This window comes from Elephantulus edwardii, unplaced genomic scaffold (assembly GCF_000299155.1).
Source record: "Elephantulus edwardii isolate Elephantulus edwardi_28Jun2011 unplaced genomic scaffold, EleEdw1.0 scaffold00355, whole genome shotgun sequence".
Lineage (NCBI taxonomy): Eukaryota > Metazoa > Chordata > Mammalia > Macroscelidea > Macroscelididae > Elephantulus > Elephantulus edwardii.
This window is the reverse complement of record NW_006400105.1, coordinates 369,179-391,704: the sequence shown is the minus strand read 5'-3', so window position 1 is coordinate 391,704 and position 22,526 is coordinate 369,179. Positions and strand designations below refer to the sequence as shown.

Sequence of the window (22,526 nt, the reverse complement as noted above, 5' to 3'; positions counted from 1 at the left end):
GAACGCTCTGAAACCCCGCCTCTTTTTGCTCTGAGGGCGTGGTATGGGTGGCAAGGACCTCGCCACGGAGCTTTCTATTGGCTCAGTGGAGCAGGGTTGACCTAGCCATTCGCCTGAGCAGGAGAGTAGACAGCTCCAGGCCGCTGAAGCAATCTGTGAGCTGGACAGCAGTGGGAGGCGTGGGAGGTTTGCATTAACTGCATACCCTTGGTCTCAGTCGCCAGAGAACTGGGACTTGGTGACGTGGCTGCTGGGCTATTTGTTTAGGCTTCAGAGGAGCAAGCTGATAGGGCTTGATTGCTTAGCAGCGACAGTGTACCACCCACTCTCTGAGAGAGGCCCGCATTGAAGTAGTAGCTGCGGGGGTGGGGGTCGGGGGGGCCCAGTTCAGAGCCCTAGGGTAGCCCAGAGGAACGAAACCTAGTATAACGTGACCCAGTCGGGAACCCAGAGTCCCAGTTTGTGTTTCTGGGAGACTTCTCAGGGGCGCCCATCCTGGGACAATTGAGGTAGTAAAGGGCCGCCAAATCATCAGTGGGGATACCCTTTAGAGGAGGGCGTGCAGTCCTAAACAGTTTCAGAGAGCCAGGCTGAATTGGGCGGGATCACGGGGGTGGGGTGGGGTGGCGAAGGGCCTCCATCGCGCCTTTTGCGACGTCAGAAAGGCCCCTCAGAGGCCCTAGCACATACCCTGATTGGGAGCTGCTGCCTAGTGAGTCTACCTGGCTGGCAGGGAGAAGAAGAGTGACACCAAAGCCTGAAGAAGAGGAACACTTCAGGGCTGGTTGCTGCAGAAGATGGGCATTTGAGTTCCTTTGGAGAACTGTGCAGCGCGGAAAGACTGGGCGAGTTTTGCTGAGGAGGCTCAGAGGTATCCCAAAGTGCAGCCTCTCACTAGAAAGATGGCCCGGCCTGGGCAGCGTTGGCTTGGTAAATGGCTTGTGGCGTTGGTCCTGTTGGCTCTGTGCCGGCTTGCCACGCCATTCGCTAAGAACCTGGAACCCGTGTCCTGGAGCTCTCTCAACCCAAAGTGAGTAATTTATCCGCTTGTTCCCTGGGGGTGGGGGGATGGGTGGGAGACACTCCAGGGTGAGGCCGAAGTGTCCCTGAATGTATGTAGAGAAATGTTTGGAGAAGGAGTGGCTTCCTTTCCCCTACTCCCCCTTGCTTTTTTTCTTTTTTAAAAAAGTGCGTTTTCTAGTGGGCAAGCGAGGCAGGATGGGGTCGGTTGGGGACACTTGATGAGGCTGTGACCCCTAGGTTTTTTGACCATCGCCTTTGCAAGTCCCAGATTAAGTCGAAGCAAGAGATCGCGCTTTGAGAACACCTTTGAGAACTGGGTAGGGGTGGGAGCGCAGCCTTTTTTGGGGGCCCTGGGAACTTGCCAGGTACCAAAAGCTAGACCTGGACAGAGGAGGAGACCCTAACACAGGATCCTCCTTTGCTTAGCTGTGGATAAAATATAGTGCAGGACCCAGTGCTTGGGGCAAGTGGGCAGCGCGCCTAAATACCCACTCTGGCTCTTTTTTGCGTTCGTTTTCCTTTTTTTCCCCTAGCCTTCCTGGCTTTCTGATTTTGCAGTATCTTCTTGTTTGTGCCAGGGCACAATCCGCGCCCCCCACCCGGTTACCGCCTCTCAGCCCTGTTGCCGCCTCCCCCCCCCCGCCCCGCTTTTCTAACAGCCTGAATAGTAGAAAGGCGGGCACCACTACAAAGACTATGGAATGGAGAAGGGTGGAGTGGGAGAGCGGTTGTTGGTAGAAGGGTGTGTATATGTGCATGGTGGGGGGTGGTTTGGATCCAGCGCCCATCAAAGATTTAATAAAACCCACTCTAGGGTTTCAAGGGCCTATCTGAGAAAGTGGTTGCCAAGCCTGCTATGGGGCTGTGTAGAGAGTAAAGGTTTCTACCCAGGAAGGTCTATTGTGCCCTCTCCAACTCCATCCCTGACCCTAGATTGGGGAGCTGTGCCTAGATTTTTCCTGAGGGGTTGGGGGACAGTTATATAGAGATAATTTCTTCTTCCTCCTTCCCCTTCACTGCTCACCCCCCAATACATACCTTTTAGGGCAGTGGCTTGGTGGTTTCTAGGCTGTTCTAGGGAGTTGTTGGAACTGTTGTGGTGACCTCTGGGCCTTTTTCTCATTTGTCATCCAGGAATCATGTTAGAGCCTAGGGTAAAAAAAAAAATCACTTTATTTCTATTCTTGAGATCCAGACAATGTGTGACACCTTATTTAGTGAGAGGCTGGGCTGTTTTGTCTATGCACTCAGATTCCTGAATTTGAATTTTCTTATGTCCACTCTTCCTGGGCATCCCCCTACCTTGACCTCTTGAGGGTCCCAGAGAAGGTGCTTCTCTTATCTTTGGAGTGGGAGAAGGTGGATTCTTTACTTCACTTCTCGTGTTAAGGTAGGGTCACAGTACTGGTTAGCTGGCTAAACCAGGGTACTGGGTCCCAGAACTGGATAAACCTGGGTGAGAGTATCAACCTTTGCAAGAAAAGGAGTTGGCCAGAATTTTCCCCCTATCCAAAAGCCAAGAAGCATGCAGCAGTCTCCTAACAGCAAATTCAAAATGGTCTGGGGAGCCCAGAGCAATTCCACCCAGGGAGGGAGGCTGTGAAGTGCAAAATCTCCCTCCCTGCCCCCTCTTTCCAAGGGCAGAGGCTGGAAATGCTCTTCTTGAACAAGGAGAATTGAAAATCTGCCTGGGGTAGCCCATCATAGGGACTCATGGGAGTGACCTAATTGTTCTCTCCAGTCTCTAAACAGATAGCATACAGCTCCACAGCTGGAAAGGAGCCCTCCTGTTGAGTAGGAGGTAGGGTGGCAGGCAGAAACAACAACCTGAGCTTTCCCTTTTTTGTGTCCTGAACCTTTTGATTTCTGGACTGATTTACAGGTTTTTAGAAGTTGCATGCTCTCTGTCCCCCTCCATCCACAAGTGGGGGCAGTCATCATGGGTGGGAGGAGGCTGGGAACTTGGTAGGACCTGCATGAATTCCATTCTGTAATTCACTGTGCAAGTTCTCAGGGACTGATCTTGGTGCCCCAGCACTATCTACTCCCTAGAGTTCCTTCTATGCTTGGGTCTGGAATGCAGCCACAGAATGCATGTGTTGGTGGGATGAGGATGAGAAGTAGTTGGGGGTAGGGAGCCCGAAGACAGGGAGGTGGCAGAGCTGAACTCCAACTCTGAGGACTGTCTTTGCCACTGCACTCACCTTGAGGCTGTTGTAACTGTCAAATAAAGTTTCTGTCTCTCTCTTTTTACTGTCCGCCCAAGTTGCCCCTCTCAGGTCTATGTGAGTTTGCCTTCTTACACCCCCTGTTAGCGATGGCCACCTCTCCATTTAGACATGATGGTTCTTCCTCTTTCTCACATTCCCTCTCACTTAGTCACACTCTCAGGTCCTTTTGTTTCTAGCATATGCTTGTGCTCTCCCTCACAGGACTGATTTTCTCTATTACCTCCCCTCTTCCTTCTAGCTTTTGATCCCTCTCCTCAACTCTGTTAGGAACTAGCACCCACCCCCATCTCCAATATCCTAGCACCTATAAACCCTGCCTTATTGCTTCCTCCTTGCTGCGGAAATAAAAAGAAAAGTACAGGGACTCTGGGTATATTTCTAGGTTCCAGAGCATATACAGCTCTAGTCTTGACTGGAGGGAGGTGGGCTGGAAGAGCAGCTCCAAACTCTAAGCCTCTTTCCTAAGAAGATGTTGGGGTTTTCCATGGTGGTAGTCTTTGAGTGTTAAGAGCTTGCCTTGGGCCCCCTCCTGTCAGATTTGCTCCATTAACTCAGGGTGGGGATATGGGTCTTGTCTAGGTCGAGGTTGATGAGAACCAGGGTGTGTTATGTACTGGGGACTGAGGAGAGGGTAGTATGAGCAAAATGTGCCCCCTTCCCCCAGTTTCTTCCCTCACGAAGCTCAGGGCAGCAGGAAGGGCTTATACTTGAGTCCTCAGCCAAGTCCAGCTGCTGCAGTTCAGTCTCAGTTTTATTTTGACCCCTTCCTGCCTCCCCACTCAGGTTTCCCTACCTCCAGGGAGTGGGAATGTGCCTGAGATCATATTACACCTTCCATACAAGGGGGTGAGAGTGCACTTTTCAGCTTAGAGTTCAGGACCCTTGACTCCAGCATAGATGGGGCAGCTGCAGACCCTAGTCCATAGTGAAAGTGCTGGCCCCAACCCCCTCACAGCTGTTCCAATTCATAGTCCTGGGGAGGCTAGCTCATGGTTCCAGAGCAAGGAGCTTGACCTCTTCTACTTTGTGGTTGATTGGTCACAGGTGGCAGCCTGAGAGTGTTGGGAGCCCTTTCCCTCCTCCTTCCTTCCCCACTGTCATCCCAGGCCTCTAAGCAGGAACAAAAAGAGCCTTGGGAGGCTGGGTTGGTTCCTGAATACAGGCTCCCCTTTCTTTCTAATATGTTCTTTATTGCCTTGCCAGCTCAAGTAGATGAAGATTGGTAGGCTCTGGACTCTGTACATTACTGTTTTCAGGGACTGGGATTATTGAGGACTGTGGGCCAGCCAAGAGGCCATTGGTGGGGGAAGGTTCACTCGGATTGTTAGAGGAAATAAGGTGAGGTGATGCTCACCAGTCACATTCTGGGTTCTGTGCCTCATGGACCATAGCAGCCTTCCTGGATGTGTTTTCATGGTGATTGCTTTGTAGATGGGTGCTAATAGTCAAGAATTAACTTCTTTTCTCTAAATGATACTGTATTTGGAATGCTAAGTCAGGTAACACCTTGCTACTTACAAAGAATTCTCATGTATGATCTTTTTTTGATGCTCCCAATAGCCACATTTTCCAGATGAAAAATAGGTATTGCCATATTTTCCAGATGAGAAGGCATACAATCAGAAAAGGGAAGCAACTTGTCTAAGGTCAGTGAGCTAGTAAGGGAAGAGTTCTTCTTTCCAGGTTATCCTACTGCAGTGGTATTTATAAGAGAAGAGCTTTAAAAGTAGGACTTGAGAAGAGGCATTGGCTCTCTATCCCTGAGTTCCCCTCTCACCTTATAAGTGTAAGTGCATCTTGTGATTTGGGTCCTGCAGAGTGAGCAGTCCTCTGGTTTCCTCATTTCACTTTTGCAGCCTACCTCCTAGGAAACTTTGCTCTATTGTCCTGAGATTAAGGGAGTCAATTTGCTGCCTGGCATTCTCCTTCCTAAGCTCTAAGTAATGCCTTTGGTTCCACCCAAAGTCAAGAATCTCACTTTCTTTCAAGGATTCCAGAAAGGAGACAAACAGGAGGGAGATATGAAGCCTCTAGTGGACATTAGCTTTGATCATGTGGGCCATGGGTATGATCAGCATAGATGAGGATGGTAACTTCCTCTGAAACTTTCCTAACTTCCCTGCTTCCAGCAGTGCTGTATATGTACCAGAACTCAGCTGCTGCTCCTGCTCACCCATGCCTGGGTAGGTACTACTGGGACATGTCAGGCCTACTCCTGCTACCTCAGGCCCTAGGTGGAGCTGGTGGCATGAAGAGGTCTTTAATTTGGGGTCTCCCTGCCCTGGCTGGGATGAGTGCAGACTTTGACTTAGACTTGGGTTTGGGAGTACAGGGGTAATGGTAGTAGGCTCATTGAATCAAGGTTATGGCTAGTGTCTCCTACCAAATATGGACTTTCACTACTCTTTGGGGTTTTTTTAATGCTTGAAAGTTAACAAAGCTAATTCGTTTTCCATTCAAGTAATCATATATTCATACAGATTTTATGACACTAATTATAATATCCACAATGTAACCGCTCTCTTCCCACTTCTTTGTGATTCTTATTTCTATTAATTCTTCTATCCTACCCCTTCTTGCATTCTGAGCTTTATTCCTGGACAAATGCTGCCATTTGATTATTCTAGGGACTGAGTGCTTCCCTGGTGTTCACCTTACCAAGCTTAAGCTTATTGCCATTGAGTCAGAATCAACTCATAACTGACCTCCTATTTGATTTCCAAGGCTTTAAATCAAATGAAGGGAAATTGTCCTAGTGGATTTGAACCACTGGCGAGGTGTGACCTTTGGGTTAGCAGCACAGTCTACCAGAGATCCCTGTTCATCTTATTTGTTGTTTGGCTGCAAGTTGAGACATGAGAGTGAGTTTTGTTTCAGGTTCTAAGAGTGAACAAGAGCTATAGTCTTAGAGGTTCCACCAGTCTCTATTGGATCCGTAAGCCTTGATATTTTTATGTATTCTTTAAACACAAGTTTCCAGAGTCAGAGGGAAGAAAATCTAAATCCGGGAAAATATAAACAGCTTTCTGGACATGTCCCCACAGTTGTAGATTGTCTCCCATGTAGATCATATGTGCGTGAGGAGAGACTCAGCTGGTTAAAGAATTCTAGGTGGTCAGTTGTCTCCTTCCAGAGCTTTGTGTATTGCTGTTCCAGACCCCTTAGATTTCTTATACTCCAGAATTCCTTTTCAATAGTCATGGTAGTGGTTCTAAGGTCTGGCAGTACTTCTGAAGACTGGAGGAGGGACCTCAGCTAGAATGGAAGAGAATAGGTAAGTTTCATGACAATGATAGGAACAGCTCAAGCTGCCCCATACCAAGCCATTTTACTCCTTGGAATGCCTCACTAGGATCCCAGGATTATCAGAGACTAGAGAGGAAAGGCCTCAGGGTTTAATATGGTGACTTGCTTCAGAATTCCTGAGGGGCAATGTCAGTCCTCTACTTTGAAAAATGACTTTTGTCTAGAGTGACCTCAAGCAGGAAAATTTGACTTGATTGTGGTAAGAGTAATTCTTGAAAGGTAAAGAGGACAGTCCCTTTCCTCCTCCTCTCCTACCTCTATTCCTGACATGGTGAGTAGGAGGGAGACTTATAGGTACCTATAGTGTACCTGGCTTCAGCCTCTCTATGCTCACTGGCTTCAAGTCCACCTCTCATAGACCAAGATGTAGATTTTTCCAGTGGTGGAGGAAGGTATTAAGGACATACTATTAAGAGGTGTATCTCAAGAGGCTGAAGTACTTTAGGGGAAGGTAATTTTTCCCTCTGCCAGCTGCTATGCAGATTAATTGATGCATATTTATGAAATCACTGTTCACTGAGCCTGAAGAGATTCTGAAGAGTATTAGGGGGCATAGTCTTCTCTTAATCCCACTCCCTTAACCATTAGATAGATATTTGTTTCCTCAGTGTCACTGTGTTAAAGGTTCTAGAGCATGGGTGGTGATGGGAGATTGAACTCAAGGAAAACAAGAGACTCTGCAGTTCTTAAGACAGGGCCAAGTGATTAGAAAGGTGAGCTGGCCTATACCCCTTTCTATGCCATCTATGTATCTGCTATTACCTCTAGGTGAAGTCTTCCTGAGTTTCAATTGTATAAAGATTCAACTTGTTAGATCCTTTGAGGTTAACATCCTGGGTGGATTTAAGCCCCTGGAGTTGCTGTTGAACACCTTTCTTCAGTGAGAACATTTATCTAATCATTCCCTCCTATGAGGAGCTTGGACTCAGTGAGTCTATATGGTTCTTTCTGACTCTGAAATATTAAAACAAAACAAAACTCACTACCATCAAGTCACCTGATGTGACTAGAGGGCTGCTTTTCTTCATCTGCTTCATACTGTTGTCCTATTTCTTGTATTCTCCCTCTTAGGGTCATTTTCCTCCATGAACTGAGAACACAGGTATTGAAGTGCAAAGACATTGCCCCAGAGCTTATAGTAGGCTCTCATTGATTGTAGTACCTTTTGAGTCATGGACTCTTAGAAGGAAATGGGCTCATTCAATTCCCAGATTATTACAGTAACCTCTGAATTGATATTCTTCACCAGAAGAACCTCATAGTTTCCTTATCTTTAAACACTGTCTTTAGCCCTTTATTTTCCTTCTCCACAGTGTGTCATTAATAGAATGTAAGCCACTACTTACTGTAATCTGTAAGATCTTTCACTCTGATCCCAGTAATCTTTTCTACCTCATTTTCTCTGACACTCTACCAACTCCCAGTCAAACTGGACAAATAACTGGCCTGGATTTTGTGTCCTAGACATTGCTATCTACTTTTTCTTTGTGCTGAATACTTCTCACCCAATAACCACTTTTATCCTACACTTTTTATGAAACAATTTCTAACCACATAACCTTGTTCTGTCTCTTGCTAAAGTGTGGACCATTTATTTTTCTGATCTAAACTAGGCAATAAACTCCTTGAAGGTGGGTTGTATCTTCCAGTTTTTCTTCCAAGAAACAAGACTGGGCTACAGTCTTAATGTTAATCTGACCTCCTGATATTGACAAACTATACCTAAGGAGGAATTGAGCATGTTGAGGGCTCTATGTGTGTTACCTTACCCAGAAAGATATGAGAGGAAGGGGCTCTTAATATCCTTAGTTGACAAGTGAGGAAACTAAAGCTCAGAGTGGTCAGGCAGCTCATTAAAATTTGCAAAGCTAGTAAGTACCAAATATACTGAAAATCTGGGTTTTTTTCTCTTATGTGGTACTGCCTTGTGCTTACTTCTGATCTTTTCAGGTTCGATATGACTAACAAATCACTACTGTTGGTAATCTACTGTTATTACTGCCCTTTTTTACTGTGGCTTTAGACAAATGAAGTCATATAAATAGGTGACCCTGGACAACTACCCTGCCCCTATTCTCCCCTAGTCCCTTCCCTTCTGGAATAGAACATGAACCTGATCCAGAAAGAACTTATCTATTTCTTCTCAATACCTGTGGTAAGAGCAGTCTTGGAGAGGGAATATTGAAATCCAGATGAAGGGGATTCTGTTGCCCCTAGTTGGGCCCCTTTCCCCCTATCTACTTAGGCATGCGCCTGGTTAAGTTTGAGCATTCAAGCTTTTGCTTTGTTGAAGTGGTGTGGATCACTGGTAGGACACTTCACAGTGGAAGTAGAGAAAGTTGCTTGGAAGATGTACTTGGCCAGAAACTTTACTTACTGTCATCCTTTGGCTCCAGACAATGGCTGTTCCTATCTTTCCCATCATAGCCGTGATTAGCAAGGATTCATGAGAAGGCATGGGCCTCAGACAGGTTCAGCATCTCCAGTCATGGCTGTGAGCTGCAAGGATGGTAAATAAGGCATGTGTGGGCTTGCTCTGAATGTGTGTGTGTGTGTGTGTGTGTGTGTGAGAGAGAGAGAGAGAGAGAGTGTATGTAAGGTAGGTCGTGGCAGCAGCTGTGCAAGAATGTTATAGGAGGGAGAACAGAAGATATTGCCACTTTCATGCAGCCTAGACCTGTCACTTTGAAAATAATCCATTGGCCTTGTCATTGTCCTGCAGAAGTACCAAATTAGGACAAAGGACTTTCCCAATTAGGCAAAGTTCAATCCTGTGAAGTAGTCAAAACCTGGCAGCTTTTCCCATAGGCCACTCCTTCCACACCCTGCTGGTAGTATGATTCTCTCTCCCAGTCCCAGTAGCCTGAAGTTCGAGGAAGAGTAGAATGTCTGCTGTTGCCATCTCCACCCTTTAGGCCTAGCCTGACCCTCACTGTCTTCTCCCCTGCTTCTGGGATGGATGGCTTCAGCCCCAACCATGAGGCTGACCATCTCTTCCTTTCTGGGCAGGTTCCTAAGTGGGAAGGGCCTGGTGATCTACCCGAAGATTGGAGACAAGCTGGACATCATCTGCCCCCGAGCAGAACCAGGGCGGCCCTACGAGTACTATAAACTATACCTGGTGCGGCCTGAACAGGCAGCTGCCTGTAGCACAGTGCTCGACCCCAATGTGCTGGTCACCTGCAACAGACCAGAGCAGGAAATCCGTTTCACCATTAAGTTCCAGGAGTTCAGTCCCAACTACATGGGCCTGGAGTTCAAGAAGCACCATGATTACTATATTACCTGTGAGTCTCTATTCACCATGGAGTTCTCTCCTTGGCCTTTAATCGCTTATATAATAATGGGAGCTTTTAAGTAGTATAGTGATAGTGCACATAGGTAAGGTCCTGCCTGACCCCATCTTTAAAGATTGGCATGCTTTCCTCCCAGTCTGGCCTTGGAATCTCAGCCTCAACATCCCCAAGGAAACAACTAACCACCTTGTTTTGGCACTGCAAGAGTTGGGTGAAAGAGGACTCAAATTCTTATTGATTTAACTCTTAATTTTCTTTGCCTAACTAAGATCTAATCTTGAGAGTGGCAGAGTTGGCAGAACCCTTTGAGATCTGCCAGCTGTTCAGCTTTTTTTCCTGATTTGAAACTGAAGATTTCTTATCCTAGATAATAATAGGGATTTAGGGAAAGGTTTGGGACTCCAAGCCAGATCTTTTGACCCACTAATCCAGGATTCTTTCAAGTCTACTTAGAAACCTCTCCCATAATGTCTGCTTATGCTGTTTTGTCTCTGAGCAACATCATCCAATGAGAAGACACACATTATTGTTGCCACTGAAAAAGAGAAGCCAAGGGCCTGGTCATAATAAAGAAGCAGTGCCCTTGGGAGAGGAGCTAGTTCCTGGGCTATGCTTGACTATGTTATGCTACTTTGTTCATAGTTGAACGTAGGGCAGTAGGACAGTTTGTATGTAGATAGAAGCTGCTTGTCACTCTCAGTTTTATCTTTATTATTGACTGAGATAGCACTAGGGTTCCTAGGGAATGCTAGAAGAAATCTGCCAGCCCTGACTTCTTTGTCCTCTTCCTACAGCTACATCCAATGGAAGCCTAGAGGGGCTGGAGAATCGAGAGGGAGGTGTGTGCCTTACACGCACCATGAAAATTGTCATGAAGGTTGGGCAAGGTGAGTATTTGGTCTGAAGCCCCCCCTCTTCCAGGTTAGACCTTCAGAACTGATATTGCTAAATTATGGGTGTTTGGGGAATAACAAGGAGGAAATGAGGTTAGAAAATCTGAAGTCTAATTTACAGATCCTTGTGGTCTACCATATATGATCAAAGACATAATCTATGTTGGTAGACTACCTCCATCTCACCTGTCTTCTCCCCACCCCTAGATCCTAATATTGTGATGCCTGAGCAGCTGACTACCCGCTGGCCTAGCAAGGAAGCAGACAACACTGTTATGATGGCCACACAAACTCCTCATGGTCGGAACCCTTTAGGGAGCTCTGATGGCAAGCATGGTGAGTGTATCACAGAGGGCAGAACCCAGTGCACAGTTTCCTCGTCAGGCCATATTTTTGAAGAAAGACAGCAAATCCCTGGCAGAAATTTGGTATGTCTCCCTTGAGACTCCTTGTTGACCATTTCTCCCCTCCCTTCTCCTTCCTCAGAGACTGTGAACCAGGAAGAGAAGAGTGGTGGCAGTGGCAGTGGGGACCCTGGCAGCTTCTTCAACTCCAAGATGGCATTGTTTGCAGCTGTTGGTGCAGGCTGTGTCATCTTTCTACTCATCATTGTTTTCTTGACGATTCTGCTACTAAAGCTGCGAAAGCGGCACCGAAAACACACACAGCAGCGGGCAGCTGCCCTTTCACTTAGTACGTTGGCCAGTCCCAAGGGGGGCAGTGGCACAACAGGCACTGAGCCTAGCGACATCATCATCCCCTTACGGACTACAGAGAACAACTACTGCCCCCATTATGAGAAGGTGAGTGGGGACTATGGGCATCCTGTCTACATCGTCCAGGAGATGCCACCCCAGAGCCCAGCGAACATCTACTACAAGGTCTGAGTGCCTGATGTGGCCTTGAGCCTTAAAGGACAGATGGCTTGGACTGTACCTCTTTCTTTTCTCCCCCACTCTCACCCTTGCCAGCTGTGCCACCTTTGTATTTAGTTTTATAGTTATGTAGTTTTTATAACCTATCCTTTTTTTCCTGCTCCCTGGGCTTTGGAGAGTTCTTAAACCTCCAGATCCCTTGCTCTTGTGCCTTCCTCCTCAGGCCAGACCTCTGGGCTCTGTGAGTGTACCTATTTTTGGTGGGCAGGGTTGTATGCTGATGTGCACAATGCCCTTCTTGGTCCTGCTCCTACCTTTGTCCTTGTCCCTTCTTCCCAGGACTACTTGTCCACTATTGTCACTGTTTTTAATGCTATTTTGTTCATATTTTTAGCTGTCAAACCATTTTATTTGTTTTGAAAGAAAAATATAAAAAACAGTCCCTCCCATGCTTTCTGAGCCTGGTCCAGAAAAAGTAAAAGGCATAAAAGAGTAGAAAAAGGCCTGGGGGTGGATCTGGGTCTGGGAGGATATGGCCAGCCGGGAAGCAGAGAATGGCTTTTATTTTCTAGATTCCTGGGCATTTCTGGGGTTAGAAGCATGCCATAGCTGTTTTTGCTTAAGAGAGAGGGGCAGAATGCCTTTGGACAAGGCGTTCTACCCTTCCTTTTATTCTCCTTCTACAAAGCTGATACTGGCAATGAGGTAGTAGTTGCCATGCTTCTAAAAAAAAAAAAAAAAAAAAAACCCCAACAACAACAGAAAACTTCCTTGTGGAATTCTTAAGCATCTCCTTCCTTCCTCACTCTCACAGTAATTATTGTCTTAATTAGCTGTTGCCTGGGGAACAGGAGAACTGCTGGGGGCAGATGACCTCATAGGGTGATGGAGAACAGTAAACTGGGAGTTCCCCCTCACTCTACCCCCCCTTATTTGCTCCTCATCTTTGGCATTCTTTGGCCTGATGGGGAATTAGAGGCCCAGGTGGAGACTTAAGTGGAAGCAAAGCCATGTGGCCTGCTCCTTTTTTGAGCTAAAGCATAGGTGAGTCCCCACTTTCTACCCAGATCTTATTGGCCCTCTGTATTGGGCTAGGGCCTGGAAAGAGGAAGAGACTGCTAGGGTCTAGGCTAGCCCACTGTGTATTTTGATCACAGCTCCTTGCCAGCAAGGCTGCTAGTGGACTGACACTTGACTGTTCCTTGAAGGCACTCCCAGAACTGCCACAGAAGGAGCTGGGCCTTATATTATCAACTTTCATAAAGCCTCTCCCTACCCCAGTGCCAAGTGGGAGAGGGAACAAAACAGCTACCCCTTTGTAGGTGGCAGTAGGAAGGGTTTTTATTATTGTTTCTATTGTCATTTGTGTAAATATTAGTCTTTTTTAAAAACAAATGTAAAGATGTTTTGTATAAACTGAATTATTTTCTTGTTGCTTTTTCTTAGAAAAAAAATTAACCACATGGATAAATGAGTGTAAAAAGGTGTCATGATGTTGCAGAATGGAACAGTGTATGAGAGTGTGAGTGTGTGTGTGTGTGTGTGACTGAGGGAGAGAGAGATGGAGATATTGAGAGAGAGGAAGTGGGGGAGGGAGGGAGAGAGAGATTGAGATTGATTGACAGATTTCCTTTTTCCCCAGCCACTGGTTATCTGGGTGGGAATGGAAAGAGGGTAACTATCTTAATGGGACTTGATATGTCTTCTGATTCCACCTCCTCATTTTACATTCTCTCTCTCTCTCTCTCTCTCTCTCTCTCTCTCACACACACACACACACACACACACACACACACATTTCTGTACTTTTCTTGTGCTGCTATGGAACCTAGAACATTTTCCCCATCATTCTTCTCATCTTTGGCTATAGTGTTCTGCAAGAGGCTGGACATTTTCCCAGTCTGATACTCAGACTAAGCTAGAGAGAATTGATGAGGAGAGGGGATGTTCTCATGATGACCTGGGTATGTCCACAATACCTGTGGCAGGCCAAGTCCTACTCTGCTTCAGAATGCCTGGACGTAAATAGAAATACCTTTCCCATATCTAGACCTCTACTGTGGCCCACTGGGTACCAGGGCTGCTTTAGGCTCTCTCAGGCAAAAGAATTTTTTGTTTCCTATCTTCAGAGGTGGGTCACACCAGAGCCCATCACCATGACATTCTTGGGGACATCTGGCTGGCAGTTGAAGCCCTTGAGCTAGAACAGCCCTGAGCATTCAATCTCCCTCCCACAGACTGATGAGTAACTTGCTGGGACCAGAGCCTAAGGAAGATTTGGCCTCAATCCCGCAGCAAAGACTTAACCAGGGCCTGGGATCCTCCTGTTCTATCAAGATTTTTGTAGAGGGACTCCCTGAGGAGATGGGTGGGACAGATCAGGTGTGGGGGACAAGTGAGATCCTGGCAACAAAAAAGTGAGTAAGAAAGCAATAGAGGATAGAAGTATAAAGAAGGAAGGTGAGGACTAGTGAGTAATCAAGAACAGGAAACCGCAGTGAATCAGCCGTGGTAAGAAGGGAAGTAAATAATGCATAGAGAATGAAGTGGGGGCGCAGGGTACCATAGGACCTGATGAGTAGAGGAAAGAGAGGCTAGGCAAGAACAGGCCTATGGTGGGCTGGGGTGTTCCATGAGCTAGTTAGGTTGAGTATGTTTGTTTGGTTTCTTATTAACCAAAGTAAGTGCCTGGATCAGAGCTTGGTTTTGAGCAGGGCTGGTTCAAGCCAGATTGAAGTGTCAACATAGGTTGAGTACAGGGTTGAGCTCCTAGGGAGCCCCCTGTGAGTAGCTGTGGGAACATTAAGTAAGATCTGAGGAAGAGAGCAGTATGGAAAGCAAATTATAGGACAGTCTCTTTAACCGCCCAGCACACATGTGACTTCCTCAGGCATGGATATCATGGTTTCAGCTCAGTGCCCACATTGGTAATAAGTACCACTATTGTGGTATTGTCTCCATAATTATGCCATAGTATTCTTCATCTGGGCAGTGTTTGTCATGTTTTTTAACCAATATTTATACACATTATCTCATTGAACCTTATAAAGTGCCTTGTGAGGCAGTGTGTATACAATTTTTTGCTTCATAGTTGAAATGAGAAAACAGATCCTATGAGGGGCAGTATATTGCCAAAGAAAACACATCAGGTGAGTGAGAAGCACTAGGATTCAAGCCTTTACTGCATCATGAGGAAATAGGAATAGTTTCATGAGAGTGAAGATGTGACTCCTTCTCTACCCCTTTCTTGTGTCTAGTGTGAGTATGAGCAAGCATGTTTCCTTGGGAGTCCTGAAGAATAAAAGCTTTCACAATCCTTTCTCTTTTCTCTGGTTTGAAAGCTTGGTTGGAGGGAGGAGAGAAGAACTAAGTTTAGTAAGCCAGAAACAGGAGATAGGAACCTCCAGTGGCTAGGACCCTAGTTCTACTCCACCTTTAATCCTGTCCCAAGGCAGTACAAACTCCTGGTGAGTCAGGGATAGAATAGAGGCTGCTTCCCAGGTGAGGGTGGGGCAACCTGGTTTCCTACACTGACTAAACTCAATTCTTCAATGAAAGCCAAACTGAGCAGGTGATAACCAGCCCCCCTCTTTTGTGGAAGAACAGGTTTGTGGACCTGCAAGGCAGGGCTCTTAGAATCTTATTGCACTAGTCAGTTTATCCCTGAATGCACTAAGGACATGGATGCCCTAACATGATCTGGGCAAGGGCATAAGGCTACACTGTAGAATCCAAGGAGATGCCATGTCCAAGGAGAGCCATCCTAGATTGGGTTCTGCTGAATGTGTGTCCTTTTGGATACCTGTTGTCAGTAATTCTAGGAAATCTGGCTCATCCACTGGCTCCTCAGCTGAACCAGCCCCTGTCTACCTGGGGAATGTTGGCTTTTTCTTTGGGAGACTGCTAAAGGATCACCCAGCCCTCACCCAGTACAGGGTCTTGAAGCCCAAATTAAAAGCAATTTAAGCGTGTGAGTGAAACAGTAATTTTAGGTTTTGTTTGCAGTGGTTTATTATCCAGCTTTTAGAGAGAAAGGAATTTGAGGAAGCTTTGGGTGGGATAGGAGAATTAAGGAATGTTTTAAGGGATATGAAGGGCAAAAGAAGTTTGTCACAGGGCCCTTTACACAAGGGAGAACCCTGTGCTGAGAACCTGTTCCAGCTGTGCCACAAATCCTTTTTGAATAGTAGCGCCTGCCTTTTTGGATTGTCATTTCCCTGTCTTAGGGTAATGAAAGTGTGTGACTGTATTTATTTAGTTGTTTATTCAGATATTACTTGCTAAGAGCCTATCTATGCCAATCAGTAATTTGAACAATGGGGTACAGTGATAAATAGGACAAGATTCCTGTTCTCATAGAACTCACTTTCTCCTGGGTGAGTACCTAAATACTAGGTTAGCTTGATTGTGCTCTTCTGATGACTTAGTCACAGGGATATGAGAGGTAGGCAGGATGGGTGATATTTAGATTAAAAACTAAATTGAGTTCTGAAGTAATCTTTAAATCATTCATTCATCAACCAGTCATCTTCCCCCCCTGCCCCCACCCCCAAACGCTTGACACATGATAAGCATCAATAAATGGTTGCTTTTGCTTCTCCTTTAAGGTGTGGAGGGTTAGTTTAGCTCTAGGACTAGGATTCCCGGGAACTTTTCCTGCTTGGAAGTGAGCCTTAATACCTGGTTGTTCATATTATCACCCACCAAAGTGAACCTTTTGCAAAATTCATAGATATCCCAAGAATTTGTGCTGGGGTTCTTATCTCAGTTTACAGCTTCTATACCTCAGCCCAAGTACCTTAGAAAAATGTAACCATGATAAATCATGTAGGCAGAAGCTTCCCAGATTAAAGAAAATAAAAATTTTATTTTTAAAAAAGAATTGTTCTTAGAGAAGCTTCCCAGATTAAAGAAGTGTCCTCAGCCCTTGCCTATCTCTGCAGCCCCATAGTCTCTCACAGTTTCTGCAGAGATAGGGACTGAAGAGCTAACTTCTTAGGGAGGAACTCCCTTTTCTTTGGACTAATCCCTATGGAGAGGCTCCATTGTTCTTATTACCAAGAGAGACCAAGTAAGATCCTGGGCATCCTTGTCCTGGAAGCTCCACCCTGAATGCTTTGTACAGGGAAGATCCTATGCTCCTCATGCTCTCAAGTAGACTGTCCAGGTACGATATGAGAAGTCAGAAGCCCAGGAATGGTAGAGCTAGTACTTTTCTGAAAGCCCCTTTATAACTTTATGGGGAAATTGAAGCCCAGAGACTAGATGGTACTTAGCAAAAGAGCACAGGACATGCTGACAGAGCCAGACCTCAAACCCAGCTTTTTTGTCTCATAGATCAGAACTGATTGCCCTTATGTACATTGTTACTTTGTTTTTCCTAAAGTTCCTGAGGTGTGTGAGGGTGAACCACATAAATCTACATATACACAGTAATTATATTGATGAACTTTTAAAAGTTTATATGGAGCAGTTATTAAAACAGTCCATTATAACCCCAAAGAAAATCCTGTGAGGTTTAAACCTGTTGGTGAGCAGCCCTTGAAAATTCATTAACAGTTTGTCTCACTTCTTGAGGGCTCCTCTGTGGTACCACATACAGCTCTGAAATTCCTCAGAGGTACAACCACTTGAAGGAATCTGTAGGGGCCAGACTTGTAAGTTCATGGCTCTGTAAAGATGTAAAGCTCAGTAAAGTACTTGAAATACCCAGACTTGGGCATCTCAAGGCTGAGTGGAACCTTAAGGTCATGCTTGTTTCCCCTTCCTTCCAAGATGTGTGTGGCCAGCTAACCTACCTTCCTGTGCATACCTCCAGGACTGCTCTTTTTTTTCTCACCCACCCCAGCAGCCTGGCTCTTTCTGGCCAGTCTGAGAGCTGACTTTGCCTCCTTACAGACACAAATAGCCATAGCAGCAACATGTTTTCACATGCAAATTGCTATGGAATTCTCAGCTCCTGCCAGTGCTTCAGCCCTCAAGGTCTCCCCTTGGGTAGAATCATAGAAGAGAATGGAATCTTTCAAGCTGTTAAAGCATTTAGAGACCTGAAGCCTAAAGAGGGAGAAAAGTGACTTCCCATAGACACACAGAGAGTTTACTAGCCCAGAACTTTCCACATATTCTGACTTCAAGCCCATTGCATCTTTAAACCATTGCATAGCCTCCCAACCCACCTCCCCAACACACACACACACACACACACACACACACACACAGAGAGAGAGAGAGAGAGAGAGAGAGAATGAATTGTGAATTCTGGCACAGACTCTCATTCTAGGCACCCTGGGAAATTCAGAGATGAAAAAGCTAGAATTGCTCATAAATTTAGGATCATTACACAGGTGTTACTCTCCTTGGAAACAGGCAACAGGCAAAATTTCTTCACTTCTCTCTTTGCCCCTGAATCCCTTGATCCTAGCCAAACCTCTTTCCACTCAGCTTGTCTGACATGCCTTTCCAAACCTCCTGAGTTTCTACTCATGGAGCCCAGGAGGCAGTGGGAAGCTTGATCCTGGATGAAAGAGAAAAATCTCCTTTCCCTTCAGTTTAGCTCAAAACAAGATTGACATTTTCTGAAATGGACTTTACAAGAAAATGAAAACAAACACCAAAGGGAACAAAGAGACAACTTTAAGAGCATGAGTGTCTGTTGCAAGACCTTGATTTTTCCTTGAATCAGTTATTCTGCTTCTGAAATAGCATTTGACTGCCCATTGAAGACCACTTACTAACTACCACTTTAGTTCAAGCTGTAATCTTTATCTCTTGCCTGGAAGGTGACAATACTCTCCTAACTGATCTCCGTCCTTCTATTCTCATCCCTTTAAAAAACATCAACCAGAACAATCTTTCCAAAGCTCAATACAGATTTTGTCAACAGTTTGGCTTTTGTCAACAGTTTAATTCCTCAGTAGGGCTTTAAAACTCTATGTGATCTGACCCCAGCTCATCCTTATGTTAATTCTTCCTTCATAACTTCCACAGTGATTGTGCATGTGAATTTCAGCATCTGGAGGGCAGAAACGATGTCTAATTCATCTCTGTATCTCACCCAGAGTGATGCCCAAGATGGAACTTAGTTTTTGGTACAGAGGCAATATCAGTAAATCTTTGAAATTTGTGTAAAATTGAATGGACTTGACTGTTCTGGAACAGTTATTAGGCCTTTTTTCCTGCCCGCCACCTGGTCACATTACTGTTCAGCCCTTTGGAAACACAAACATCATATTATATTACTCTACAATAAAAGCAAAAATTTATTGAATACTTACCAGATACTAGATGTGATACTTCACAGGATGTCTCACTAAAGGTGCTTATCTGATATCTCATTTTCTTATTGCTTTTGAACCAAAACGGACTCATAGCTGATCATCCATTTGGTCTCTGTAAATCACATGAGAAGAGGTTCTCTATCTTTCTCCTGCAGATGTACTGTTGAGGTCAAACCACCAGAGAGACATGGCCTTTGGGTTAACAGCATAACTCCCTTTAGACTAGGCCACCAAAGCTCCCTTTATCTGAGGTAAGACTATGCTTATTGTTGTTTCACAGGTGAGGAAAATGAATCTCAGAGAGGGAATGTACCTTATTTATGACCCCGTAATTATGAAACTGTAAAGCAAGTATTTGAACCCAAGGAGCCCGACTTCAGAGTTCAGATGCTTAGGTACCTTCCTATACTAGTTTGGCGAAATGATGGTGCAACATGAAGAGAAAGGGAGGCTAGGTTCTTTAGCCAGTACCCTTCATGTCAGCCATAAGTCTTGAGGCAGTTTAGAATGGTAGCTAGGAGCCTAGACTGTTGGGTCAGGCTACCAAATCCCAGCTTTACTATTTTCTAGCTATGGATTTGCCTGATCCAAGCCATGATATTTTCACTTGCTTTGTATGCATTCAAAAGTTGGACAATGAATAAGGAAGACTGAAGAAGAATTGATACTTGGTGAAGAATATGGAATATACCATGGACATCAAAAGAACAAACACATCTACCTTAGAGGAAGTACAACCAGGGTACTACTTGGAAGCAAGGATGGTGGAACTTGATATCACCGTGCTAGGAAAGGTGGAGGGTCAGCAAAAAAGAGGAAGACCTTCAAGGTGAATTGTCACAGGTGACTATAACAATGGGCTTGAAAAATGCAGAGATTGTGATGATGGATAGTATAGGCAGTATAAGACAAAGTTTCTGCATGTTCCTAGGGTCACTTTGTGTTACTTTGATGGCACCTAACAACAACAAGAAACAGCAGCTATGGATTCTCAAGCAAAATACTTAAACTTCTCTGTACTGCTTCCCCCCATCCATAAAATGGATCACTGCTACTTCATAAGGATTATTGTAGGGACACAGTGATTGTTCTTGGGGCAGTGGTTCTGGAAATTGCTCAGGAAATGCCACTTACTACTGTTTAAGAGTCCTTTGGTTCCTATCACCCAGCATCAGGTAACCCAGCTCCAGGCTGATTTCTGCTTGGCCACTTGAACTGAAAGACTCAGGAGCCAGAATATCCCCAGCCTTAGCTTTTGCCATGACTTAGGTCCCTGTGATCACAAATTTAAGTTCTTTCTAGTGGGTGATAAGCTGAAAGCTTCTCCAAGATCCCAACTTGGCAGGCCTGGACTTGGCTATTGAAAGTCTACGGAGAGGAATACCCAGACAGCAGCTGTACCATTTATAGGAATTTGAAATAAAGGTGGAGAAACCTGCATTTGAAACCTAACTCTACCATAGTAGAGACAGAGATCATGATGACACAGGATAGGGCAAGGCTCAGATCTGTTGTGTATAGGCTTGCTATAAGTCAGAATAAACTTGATGACACCTAAAAACAACCTATCACAATACCTGTATATGTAATATCTGCTCCTTCATCTCTTCAATGTAGGAATGACAAAAGAAAGGGTATTTTGTGAAAACCAGCAAAGTGCATTTCAATGCAAGCTCCCTTTTCCATTAAAATATATGATCCTTCAGGGCAGTTACTAGTGCTCAAGAAAGAGTGGGTGAATGAATGGATAAAGTAAGTATCCATCCCCACTCCCTACCCAGATTTTTTTTACCCCTTCTCATTCAGAATCTAGCAGGCAGAGAGCAAATCCAAAACAGGAACATTGACTGATAGTAAAATGTAAGTCATACTTGGGAAATCCAGAAAAACATGTTATTTTCAAGAGAAGTTCATTAATGAAAACCTGAGAGCCAGCAATTGTCAAAGTAGAGTCATCAGATCTTTGAGGTCTCTTCTGGAAAAAGCTACATTCAATGGTTCCTTTATCTTATCATGCAAGTGAAGTTCCAAATTGTACAGTCTTTCTGGAGGCCACAAAATCCTCCTTCTCAGGAAAGTTTTTATAATGTACTTTCGTCATGGCTTGTAAGAAGCCCTGGTGGCATAGTATGTAACATGTTGAGCTGATAACATGCACAAATAATTTCTTTTATAATGATTAATACAAGACTAGTTCTTAATAGGTAGAGGTTAGTAGTGTTTCATATGTCCAAACTGCTCTACCACTTCATCATCTCTGGCATTAATTTTTGTCCTTCCCTTTAGTCTTCCCACTCCTGTCTATGTTCTTGGGTTCTATGATTCATTTGGAAAGTATAACAGAAACAAAAAACAAACAAACAAACGACCAATAACAAAACCCCCCACCAGAGAAATGGTTACATGATCATGGGTGATGTATGTGGTCATAGAGACTGTTTAACACTTGTCTAGGATCCTGTATGTAGGCTAAGGTTTGCTGGCTGTTGGCTGTTGATTGTCAGCTGTTGGTGCAGCTGTATCAGGTTAGATGCAATTTTCAGTGGGAATAGCCACTTCTGACCTCTATTAACTCCACAAGGGAGAACTGGCCCCATTAACAACATTCACAGTAAAAAAACCAATAAGGTCGGGCATGGCTCCCATGCTATGTACCTACTTCTACTAATTCTGACACCAATTGTACTGCTCTTACTACTGGGTCTGAAGTCCGTTGCAATGGCCATACAGATGTCACAGAGCCATACTAATGGTTATGGGATTTACTTGGGAAATTAGTATGTTACAATTCAAGTTGGCAGCTGGATAGAATTCATCAGGCATAATAGCTTCTCAAGTGTGCTCAAAGACCCTTTGACTTTCAGCTTCATGAGATAGGTCATTGTTACAAAGGTCCCATAGACCTGATACTTTCAGTCTCTCCCCTCAATCTTCCACCAAGCTTGAATAAAGACCCCTAATTCTGGTTCTGTGGGATTGTTGTTGTTGCCATCAAGTCAAGTATGACTTAGCAACCCTACGAACAAAAGATCTGAACCCTGTTCTATCCTGTGCTAGCCCCACACTTCCTAACACATAAAAGCCCAATGTGGCCATCACCATATCTATCCAGCTGGTCAAGGGTCTTCCTCTCCTTCATCGACCCTATACCCTTCCTAGCATCATGTCCTTCTCCTAGTAACATGCTGAAAGTATATGAGGCAAAGACTCATCATTTTTGTCTCCCAAGAGCACTCGAGCTGCATCCTCTACAAGACATACTTGTTTGTTCTTTTAGCCATCCATGGGATGTTCAGTGCTTTTCTCTGGCACCACAGCTCAAAGGCATCAATTCTTCTGTCATTCACTGTCCAGCTTTCAGATGCATAGCACATGATCGGAAAGGCTATGGCCTCAATCAGACACATCTTAGTCATCAAACTGACATCATTACTCCCTAATAACTTGGAGAGGTCTCTTACTGCAGATTTTCCTAATGCAGTGTGTCTTCTTATTTCCTGACTGCTGATGTTATTGTTATGTGCCGTCAAGTCGCTTGCGACTCATAGCGACCCTATGTACAACAGCCCTAAACTCCACTCTGTCCTGTGCCAATCGCACTGTCTCCGACAGTCCCATCCCAATT

General features: G+C 45.0%; 1 protein-coding gene across 1 annotated transcript; it reads left to right on the top strand.

The window, feature by feature from the left end:
* The first annotated feature begins 902 nt into the window (after positions 1 to 902).
* On the top strand, positions 903 to 11,680 carry EFNB1 (ephrin-B1). Its single transcript, XM_006901987.1, has 5 exons — positions 903 to 1,030; positions 9,570 to 9,847; positions 10,651 to 10,743; positions 10,957 to 11,085; positions 11,236 to 11,680. Exons 1-5 carry the CDS (start codon positions 903 to 905, stop codon positions 11,634 to 11,636), a joined length of 1,029 nt encoding a protein of 342 aa, XP_006902049.1. The 3' UTR covers positions 11,637 to 11,680.
* The last annotated feature ends 10,846 nt before the right edge of the window (positions 11,681 to 22,526 follow it).

What these genes read in the sequence shown, in the direction of transcription:
- EFNB1 (XM_006901987.1), top strand. Translation starts at nt 903, where the DNA reads ATGGCCCGGCCTGGGCAGCGTTGGCTTGGTAAATGGCTTGTGGCGTTG. An exon ending in TGGAGCTCTCTCAACCCAAA is followed by an intron (nt 1,031 to 9,569) that starts GTGAGTAATTTA and finishes CTTTCTGGGCAG; the next exon opens with GTTCCTAAGTGGGAAGGGCC. An exon ending in TGTCATGAAGGTTGGGCAAG is followed by an intron (nt 10,744 to 10,956) that starts GTGAGTATTTGG and finishes CCCCACCCCTAG; the next exon opens with ATCCTAATATTGTGATGCCT.